This window comes from Hydra vulgaris, chromosome 14, assembly GCF_038396675.1.
Source record: "Hydra vulgaris chromosome 14, alternate assembly HydraT2T_AEP".
Lineage (NCBI taxonomy): Eukaryota > Metazoa > Cnidaria > Hydrozoa > Anthoathecata > Hydridae > Hydra > Hydra vulgaris.
Genome location: NC_088933.1, coordinates 30,017,428 through 30,028,756, shown reverse-complemented (window position 1 = coordinate 30,028,756; position 11,329 = coordinate 30,017,428). Strand labels below are relative to the sequence as shown.

Below are 11,329 nucleotides of genomic sequence, written 5' to 3'. Positions count from 1 at the left end.
GTCAAAAGCTTTAGTTAGATCAATAAATATACCTAAGGTAAATTTATTTTCATTAAAGCCATTATTTATTTGATCGACTAATTCAATAATCGCATGTTCAGTTGAAAGATTTTTTTGAAATCCCAATTGTTTTGGATAAAAAAAATTGCTTTTTGTTAAGTGGTCAAAGATTCTATTATAAATTACACGTTCAAATATCTTTGAAAATACAGAAAGCAATGATATAGGCCTGTAGTTAGAAACATTTGCATGATCATTATTTTTATAAACTGGAGTTACTTTTGCGAGTTTTAGTACATCAGGAAATATTCCTTGGCCCAGTGAAAGCTTGACTACATAGAACAATGGTCTACTGATGCTTTTTTTTATTTGAAATTAGTATATTGCTGGGAATACCGTCAAATCCTGATGAATTTTTATTTTTTATCGAAGAAAAAGCCGTTTCAAATTCTTTTAATGTCAAGTCGAAATCATACAACGTTTTATCATTTGATGGTGTTAGATAGGTTTTATAAGAATTAAGGGGTGTTGTAATTTTGTTAGCTAGATCAAGTCCAACATTTGTGAAATATGTATTAAACTATTTGGATATTTCTTTAGGACAGAATATATCATTATTATTTATATTGATTCGTTTGGATAGCGAAGAAGTTTTATTTTGATTTTTTCCTAGTATGCCATTAATTACAGCCCATGTTTTTTTAGTATCCAGCTTACAATTAGTAAATTGTTTACTGTAATAACTTTTTTTAGTTTTTTTGAAAGATCGATATAAAAATAATTGTATGCTTTATAATTTTTTTCATTAGTTGTGCTTTTATTTTTAAGAAATTTATTATACAGTTTTTGTTTGGTTCTAAAGCATTTAATAAGTGTTTTATCCATCCATGGATTAGCAAGTGTTTTTGTTTTTATTTTTAATACTTCATTTGGACAAGCTTCCTTAAAAATCTCTTGGAATTTGTCTAAAATTAAATTATATGCTTCATTTGCATTTTGACTTTTATAAACATCACTCCAATTCTCTAAATATAATTTGTTCGTAAGATTGTTTTACTATGAGTTGAAAGGTTGCGTTTATTTATATATAAAATTTTGGGTTGATCATTTGGAATAACTTTGATATTTTTTATGGTAATGTATATTGGGAAATGGTCGCTTATATCCGTCTTAAATATTCCTGCCTCAAATGATGTTTCTAAGAGATTGTTAATAAAAATATTATCTATTGCAGTTGCAGAAGTGCTATTAACCCGAGTCGGTTTATTAATTACTGACAAAACATTGTACTTATATAACATGTCAAAAAAAGATTTTGTCTTCCTGTTGACAAATGCATATCTTACATATTTTCGTGGATTCAGGCTGGCATGGAATCTTTTGTTCCCTCTCGACGATTCCAGGTCAAGCCTCACTCTCCTCCATGGTTTTCCTCACACTGTGCTGCTGCGATTGCCAATCGAAACCGTTACTTCCATATTTATCAGCAAAACAATTCTCCAGAAAACAGACGTCTGTTTATTACTGCTAGAAACCATTGTAAAAAATTTTTGTCTAACGCCAAAGCCTGCTATACACAGGCCGTGAAATCTTATATCTCATTCCAAAAATTAGGCTCTCGCGAATTCTGGAGAGTCTTTAATAGTATCAATAATAAAGGTAAATCTTTAATTCCACCTCTCTTGTATGGTTCAGACTTTGTCACCTAAAGACAAAGCTGAATTGTTTGCTAAAAACATTTCATCAATATCATCTCTTGATTCCACTAGTTGCGTTCTTTCTGGTATTGCCAACAAACAGGTTGATCCATTGCTTGACATTCGTATCACTCCAGCTTCTGTATCTAAAGTGATTTCCTGCCTAGACTCTTCTACAGCTTGTGGCGCGGACAACATACCTGTTATTGTCTTGCAGAAGTGTTCTCCGGAGCTGTGGTCTATAATCTCAAAACTATTTAACAAGTGCTTATTAGAGTCTTGTTTTCCAGCTTGCTGGAAAGCGGCATCCGTTATCCGTTATCCGTTTTTCATCTTGTGTCGATACTTAAATTAAATTTTATGTGTTATTGTAATTTTGATATATATTTTTTATTTTTATTTTTTTTATTTTTTATTTCTTATTTTATATTTATTATTTATCCTAATACAATATTTAGAAAAGAAAAAAAAAATTACAAATAAGTAAATCAATAAAAATAAAAACTAAAGAAGATCATTAGGTCTTGTCGCAGAGAACTGCAAATAATATCTAGAAAATAACAAAATACCAGAAACTCTCGCCTGGTATAGTTTTTCCGTGTTAAACATTCAACAACTAAAGTAAACTAATCTTGATTCATTATGGCTTTTATTGCATCATTAAGTGAACATTACCAACTAATCCTTTAAAAAGCAGTCTTTCTTGTATTTTTTTAATAACAATGGAGATGAAGTTGAAGCTAAGCATAAAATAGGATTTTTTGATTGTGTTTTCATCGACAGTTTGAATAGTTTTTCTGAAAAAAAAAAAACTATATAAAGTATTTGTTTCTCCTCATCTTGTTTTTTACATACTAAAAAATGGGTTCCATATTAATTTATAAAAAAAGTCAATGTAATTGAAATAATCAAGCTGTTACTACGAAAATAAAAATTATATTCAATCATAGAATAATAAACCATTTATAGTTAACAGTATACAGTATTCACACACAGTTCAATTAAAACTGCATCAGGTTTGTTTGTATGAAAATATGCTGTAAAAAAGTTTGTAACTACGCTAAGTTCAACTGATCGAATATTTTAAAGTAGCAGTAAGTATCTTAACGTTTATAACATTGATAATATAAGTTAGCTTGTAAAATTCACTTTGAACCAATTTTTTTTTTCTTAAGTTACGGAACGCTTTCTTACTCTAAAACGCCACTGTCGGTAAAGAATATAAGCTTATTACGCTCGTGATTTGCTATTTCTCCACAATAGATAGTTAACTATATAACTTATATGAACTTTATTTATATACTTTTATTTTTAAATAAAAAAAAACTTACCAATCTTTTTTAAATAGCAGGTCAAAATTTAAAAAACCGTGTTTCTATAATTAAAAAAGATTATAGATTAATTTTATGTAATTTTATAAAAGTTAGTTTTTTTATAATTAATATATATATGCTTTATTATGTAAATAAGGTAACGCAAATAAACTTTACTTATATACCTTTTTTTTTAAATATAAACAGAAGGGTATGGAGCATAAAAAGATGATCAAGATATTCAAGATGACTATTCTTCTTTGCTTACTGGTGTTAGCCTTCTTTACTTATCGACTAAAATTCAAAATTAAAAAACTAAAATTTTCTATTCACAGCATTACACATAAACGCTATTTGGACTTTAATACGGACAACCGAATGATTTTAAAAGTAAACGTTTTGTCTTACTCACTTTTTGGCAATACCTGGGATAGATATGCGCAAAATGTTGAACTTGTTGCAAAAGAGGCAGCAAACAATAGCTTATATAAAAACTGGATAGTTCGAATTTATCATGACAAGTACACAATAACACCAATTATTGTTGCTAGATTAACAGAGCGTTATCAAAATTTAGAGTTTTTTAACGTTAGTAACTTCGACGATCTAGAAAGTATTAACGGAATGGTGTGGAGATTTTTAGTAATTGCAGATTTAACTGTGGATGTTGCGTGTATTAGAGACTTGGACTCAAAACTTTTAGAAAGAGAAAGTGAAGCTGTTAAAGTTTGGCTGGAATCAGGTAAGCTGGTTCATTCAATGAAAGATAATCCTGCACATAGTATACCAATGTTGGGTGGTATGTGGTGTTATAGGAATGAACTCAACAGAGATCTAGGAATCAAAATAGCAACAATTTGTACTGAAAAGTGCATGGATCGTGATCCTATCAAACAGTTGGAAGTAAAAAAAGGAGATGATCAGAATGTTTTATCTTTGTATGTTTGGCCGCTTGTCAGGCATAATGTAATAATACACGATTCTTATTTGTGTGAAAGAGATAATATAAGTCAACCTTTTCCTACAAAAAGAAACGTAATTGGAGAATTTGTTGGACAAGTCAGAGACGAGTTTGGAAGATTTGATAAGTGTATAATTGCATGTCGCCCAAAGGAACATCAAGATTGGGAATTCTGTTGATAAAATTAAAACTAACTTTATAAATGCAATCGAAACGGTGGCGGGTTTCGTTAAAGCGAAAAGTTTAAAAGCGAAAAAATGTTAAATCAAATTTTTCGTCCCTTCTTTTTTCTTGAAAAGTACAGCTTGATTTATATCTTTGTTTTTAAAACTTAATTTAAATTTTAAAAACAATTTTTGAGTTGCTTTAAATAATTGACTTGAATCGAAAATTTAAGTTAATTCAAGTATTTGAATTAAATTGTCATATATATTATTGTTAAACTTTAAAGTGCTCACTTTTTCCGTTTACATGGAACTCTTGGCAGCCATTAAAATTGAGCTAATGGCAAGAAAGAGTCGCTTTTATAAGGAAGTATAAGAAAATTATATAGAGATATGTAAAAGTATATGTAGTAAAAATATGTCATTTAAATTTACGTAAATGTAAAATACCATTTGGATAGAGTTACGCACAAACGTCTGTAAGTGAAAACGTTTTTACCTCAAATTGAGTTTGCAGGCGGTATATGGAATGAACACAAATGAGTAAGACACAAAAGTGAATGGACGTTTTTCTTCAGCGTGGTTATTTTGAACTTTTGAAAAAAAAAATTTATTTTTCGGAATTATTTAAAAAATATATTCTTTCATTTAAAAATATATGCATGAATATGTATTTTTAGATAAAAACATATTGGTATTTAACTTGTAAATAAAATGGAAAAAATAAAAATACTGATGAAAAAAGAAATTCAATCAAGTAGAGAAAGTTCAGGAATATCTGTAAAATTAGTTTGAGAAATATTCTCTGAGTTTAAAAAACAGCAAAAAGACATTCTTTAACTTATAAATCGAAATTAAAAAGTTACAATTAAAAGAATCAATGGACTGTTGAAAGAAATAACAAATTGAACAAACGTAGAAAACTTTACAAATTGAAAATAATTTTGAAAATTTGAAATGGTGAAAACAAATGTTTCAAAAATTGAACGCACTTAAAAAGATATCAAAGACTTTTCCTAAGATTCTCAAGTAGAAAAAATGAGAGAAATAAAGAAAAAGAAGAAAAAATCAATAAAATTGAAGAAAAAATTTGTTGCAAAAGTAGTTTTTGACTGAAAAGAAAATGCTTGCGACTTGAATAAATACCTGAGAGTAAACCTGAAAGTTCGAATCAATCTGATGAAAAGATTCTTTATTTAATTATTTAAAAAAAGGATACAAAAACGTATTTAAAGTATTTTTGAAAGCAAACTAAATGTAAATAGCATTATTATCGAAAGGGCACATAGGACTGGAAAAATTGGGCAAATTAAACTCGATCAATCGTAATAAAATTCCTAAACTTAAAGATAAAATTGGTATTTTAAAGAACTCAAAAAAATTAAAAGGAACAGAGATATTTATAAATATGGACTATTCTTTGGATACCCGAACCATACGTAAATGCAGAACCATATTTTGGATACCCGAATCATTCGGAAAAATCTTTTTGAAGAAATGCAAACTCGCAGAACTAACGATAAATATTCTGCGTTATTTATGATAAACTAGTAATTAAAGATTTTAAAAAATCACATAAGAATGCTTGAAGTTTATTTTTTATTTTGTGTTTTAAATAATAATTTTAGTTATTATTGTTAAAATGGTGGAAGCTAACAACATAACTGTTTATGACAAAACAGGAAGAAAAAACACACTAAACCTAATAATAAACGCTGATAAAAACATAACCGTATTTTACAGAATTTCAGTAGAAACGGATTATTACAAGTGTCGTAACCAAAACTGAAAATTGTAACTAACTAAACTAAAAAAACTGCAACTAAAACTAGTCGACAAACTTTTTAATTAACTAAAATTAGTCGACTAACTTTTTATTTAACTAAAATTACTCGACTAACATTTTAGACTTACTAAAATTAGTCGACTAACTTTTTACTCTAACTAAAAATAGTTGACTAACACTTTAGCTAATTTAATTTAGTCGACTAAATTTTAAGTCTAAATAGCTAGCATGGGTGTCGATGGCCTTTCCGCCACCTGGGACAGAAAAACCAGGTCGGCGCCTCTATTTCTCAAAATTTTTCTATATTTCAGAGAAAGAACCTATTTATTTATTTTGTTTAGATAACTTCCTTTTCTCTAGCTCCCTTTGGACATCTGCCGGCTTGGACAAAATGTCCCTTTTGCCAAACTTGTCCCTTTATAATTTATAATATATATTAATAATATATAAAATATATTATTAATATATTAATAAATATATAATATCATTAATTTGAATAATATATTTATTAATAACTATATTATATAAACAAATTATATTAGGGGAACATGGGGAAAGATGACGAATGGGGCAAGATTACAAACTACAGTTATCTCTTAAGCAAAACTAAATATAACAGTTAACTTTAGCTGAAAGGGAAGTAGATTAGGTTTACTAGATTTATCAATGGTTTCTTTTTAAATATTATTTTTGTAACGAAAGTTAAGTATAAAAAAGTTTTTCCGACATTGAGAAAAAATTTTTTTATCCTCGTTTTACTTGATTTATTACATCGCTACACCACCAGCTAAAGGTAAGCGAGAAATTTTTATTTAATTTGATGAAACTGGAAGCCATACAAGAAGTATTAGGCTATGATAATTTGATTATGTATTGATTCTGATTCATTTTAAAGATTGTATTAGCCTGGGACAAACCATCAATTGTTTGACATGTTTAGGTATTCTTACTATCACCTTATTACCATCCCTTTGTTTAACCTTCCATTTACAATTTTTATCATCAAATATAAAGTGATAAGGAATGTCTACACACAGCATGTCTACAAATAGCAATGCGCTCTTTCATTTTCAGTATTTAACGTAAACCATGCCGTTAGGTGCGTATCACATTAAGCTGCACAATCTAAAGCCATTTGTTCTGCTCCTTCTCTAAAATACACTAATTGATTTTCAGGTAGATGAACTTTAAAGCGTATAATAGTGTCTGACATATGACTTGTTGGATACTCGAAAATTTGCCACATACATAACGACAATCTAAGAAAGTGTTTACTTTATCACAATTTATTTGTTCATTTATTAAAATATTCGCACAATCGTGACCCTTGTATATGTATTTGTACAAATATTTAACAACCTTAACAGACATACAAGCTTCAACATTAATGTGAGTTTGATATTTCTTTGATAACCATGGATTGTAAGATACCAGCCAGCGGTTATCTATATTGTTACCTTTAATATTATTAACCAATGCCGGATTAACCCGGATTCCTGGAAGCCTAGGCGCCCAGCTCCTAAAAATTAGGGTACCAGCCGGGCCCTCCTAAAAATTAGGGAACCCTGGGCAAACGTTGTTAGTGGCAGTGCACCATTAAAAAGTTCAGTTGAGCAATTGCATATTATTAAAGCTGTTGCTGCCGAAGCATAGGAAAGGGAGAAAAAGGAAAACAATGTAATAATTTTTGGCATAACTACATCAAAAGTTTTGGATACTGCAAGTGCTAAAGAGGAAGATAGAAAATTAATCCTAGATATGTTTAGTTCAACCAACTCAAATATTGAACCTAAACAAATTATAAAGCTTAAATTTAAATCTGATAAAGAACCACCGTTTGTTGTCGTCCTTAATAATAAAAAAGAACGAAATTCTATTTTAAAAGCTGCGAAAATCTTAAAAAGTTTAAGCAGGCTTAGCAATGTATTTATCAACCCTGACTTAACTGAAGCCGAAAGGTATAATGCCAAATTATTAAGAGATGAGTGCAAAAAACTAAATTTAGAAAATGCACAACTTTTGGTTTTTTATTATGGAATACGTAATGATAGAGTTGTTAAAATCGTCAATTAGCAATAAATTTCAAATAACAGGAAATCAAATCTGAACTGTTACGAATCATTAACTTCTGTTAGTTTTAACTATATGTCAATTAATAATAAACTTTATTCCAAAAATAACTCGATTTATCAAATAAGCAAAAAAGTTAAAAATGAAAAAATAAGTCGAAAAAATATTACTAACAAACAAATTAATTTCAAAAAAAAAATTCTCTTTTCGTCTTTTTAACGCAAGATGCCTTGCCAATAAACTTCATGAGTTTTATTTATATGCCGAGGCTACAAATGCGACTGTAATATGTGTGTGTGAGACATTTTTCAATAATAAACTTTCTCACGCTATTTTATGTCCTAAAGATTACTCATTTTATTGCAAAGACCGTATTAAAATTGGCGGAGGAGTCGCAATTTACTGTAGAAATGACATTAAAGTAGAACAAGTACAGATTAAGCAAACAGATACCGATATTGATATCATCTGTGTTAATATGATTTTTGGATCTCAGAAACTCCGTCTAATAACTTGCTATCGTCCACCTTTCTATACAATAACAGATGTTGCTTATCTTGAATTGATGATTTCAATTATTTATAATTTGTGTTACTCGGTGTCGCAGATTCTTATTGTTGGTAACTTCAACTTACCTAAAATGGATTAGCCTAGCTATGTCTCACCAAACGAAAAGTGTCATAGTATATTCTTAAATTTGGTAAACGAACTCGGTTTGCACCAATTTGTTAAAGTACCCACGTGCGTCTCATTTAAAACTAATATTTAAACTTTCATTATACAATATTTGTGGTAACCTTTTAAAGTGGATCACTACATTTCTCACAGACATATCTCAACAGGTAAAGATTGGTAGTGCTTTATAAGATCCGATTCGAATTGTAAGTGGTGTACCTCAGGGTAGTGTGCCAGGACCAACTTTGTTTTTATCATTAATAAATGACTTATCATCTGTAGTAAACAATCTCGAATGCGCTATAAAACCTTTTGCTGATGATTAAAAGTTATACAGTTCGTATCGCGGTATGAATCATAGCCGCGATTTAACAGTTGCTCTTGATAGGATAATTATTTGGAAAAATACTTGGCAATTGCCAATTGCCAGCAAGAAATTTTTTGCACATAGAATAGCACTTTCTCCATTGCATAGTATTAGTTTTAATTACAAGTTAGGTGATTATATTTTAGATTGGTCATCTAAGCCAAAAGATCTTGGAGTAATTATGGACTCCCACCAAAACTACAAAAAACACATTGCCAGAGTCATTCATGTAGCAAATACGAGAGCATACCTAATCTTAAAATGCTTTAAAACTCGCAATCCTGTTATATTAGTACTTGCATTTACTACTTATATAAGACCAATTATTAAATATTGCTCTCCAGTTTGGTCGCCACACCAAACTATGTTAATAAAATCTATTGAAAATATTCAAAAACGATTCACAAAAAAAATTGCTAATATTAGTTGTTTGACTTAAACCAGCAGCAAACCAAGCAGCTGTAAACGGCTAGAATAGCTTAAACTTTAAGCTATTCTAGCCGTTTACAGCTGCTTGGTTTGGATTCTCTGGAATTCAGACGTTTAAAACATGATTTAGTCATATATTTCAAAATTATGCATAACTTGGTTTGCATAGATAAAAACTTTTTTTTCGAAATTAACAATAATAATTATACCCGTGGTCATACTTTTAGGATTCGAAAGCAACGATGTCAATTCGACATTCGCAAATATTGTTTTACTCAACGAGTTGTAAATATCTGGAATAATCTGACATCAGAAGCTGTAAATGCTGATAACATTTGTATTTTTAAAAATAAAATAAAATCGTGCAATTTCGATAAACATTATGTCTATAAAGTAAATGAATGAAATCTTGTACTATGTTTTCATATTTAAGGGCATATAGTCAGTGTCTATTTATTGGACCTGTATGTATTTTTTTAAACTTGTTCTAATAAATCTTTATTTATTTATCTATTTAATGAAATTAATTTCGATAATTTGTAATCAAATTAATTTTATTAATTTCTCACGTAATTAAAAGTAAAAACTCAAAACTTTTTTTAAAGAATTCAAACTTGAACACGTTCGAACTATTTTGGAAAAAAGTTAGAACAATTTTTATCTTTTTTTACTTACTTAAAATTGAAATAAACAAATACAAGTTAAGTACGAACTATTTAACTATTTATTAAGAAATGCAAATTGACTACATTTTGATTTGATTTTTTTTTTTATTTGAGAACAAAAAATATCACTTGAATTGATGGTTGTTTTTTTTTTATTTACTTATATTTATTAGTAAATATATATTGAAATATTTTATATATTTTTTGAAACATTAGTTTTTTTACTTCCTTTGTTTAACCACTAATAAATTATAAATTAAGATTACAATATAATTTTTGCAATAATTAGACAATAATGGAAAGAAAATAATTAAGCGGAAATTTAAAACCCAAATTGCAAAAAAAAAATGTGACTGACAACAAGCAACATTTAAATAAATCCCAAAATTTACTACTTTTTTCCGATCTTCTGAAAAAGCATAGAGAGAATCAATGTGTGTCAATTAAATCCAACCCAACTGCAGAAGTCCACTGTTGCAGAACGCAACAGATAATTCTTCAATAGACGATGTATCGGTGTTATCCAATGCAACAGCGCAGCAAAAAATTGTGTCACATGACAATGTAAGAATACTGTAGATTTTAGAGAAATGAATAAATTATTTCTATTCCTGTTATTATTAATATTATTATTATTATTGTTATTATTGTTATTATTATTGTTATTGTTATGAGTAATATTGTTAAACGTATTATTATTTTTAATTGTATACTTAAGCTGCACCGTTTTTTTTTATTTTAGGCCAGTTTGTCAATATGTCAATCTAACCCAGCATTGTGGACGGATTTGAAATAAGCGCAATGCTACTGGATTTCTATAAAAGAAATTCCTGATCAAAATGTTAAAAACAAAAATTTTGAAAAATTCCAAAAAGTAACAAACACCAAAATAAGGTGCTGCTCTCTTATCTAATTTTCTTTTAAGTTGAAAAATGGTGAAGTTCGAAAAGGAATCAGACTTATTTATTTACCATCCACAGGAAAAATATTATGTTTCTTCTGCTTGCTTTATCAAGATTCATACGACAATTTCAGAACTGGATTCAACGATTGGGCACATTGACTGCGTTCTATACATATACACGAACAAAGCAAGCAGCATTCTAATGCAGTCCAGTGCTTATTTGGAAAAGTCACAATAAAAGGAAAAATTGATATTCATTTAAAACAGCAGTTAGAAAATGAAAAACATTACTTGAGGA

The 11,329-nt window shown here is 28.7% G+C and overlaps 1 protein-coding gene across 1 annotated transcript; it reads left to right on the top strand.

Annotated features, from left to right (window-relative positions):
- The first annotated feature begins 2,690 nt into the window (after positions 1 to 2,690).
- On the top strand, positions 2,691 to 5,737 carry LOC136090602 (uncharacterized). Its single transcript, XM_065817394.1, has 2 exons — positions 2,691 to 2,791; positions 3,218 to 5,737. The coding sequence occupies exon 2, from the start codon at positions 3,224 to 3,226 to the stop codon at positions 4,148 to 4,150; it is 927 nt and encodes a 308-aa protein (XP_065673466.1). The 5' UTR covers positions 2,691 to 2,791; positions 3,218 to 3,223; the 3' UTR covers positions 4,151 to 5,737.
- Positions 5,738 to 11,329: the final 5,592 nt, after the last annotated feature.

Excerpts from the sequence above, each read along its gene's own strand:
- LOC136090602 (XM_065817394.1), top strand. The coding sequence starts at position 3,224 with ATGGAGCATAAAAAGATGATCAAGATATTCAAGATGACTATTCTTCTT.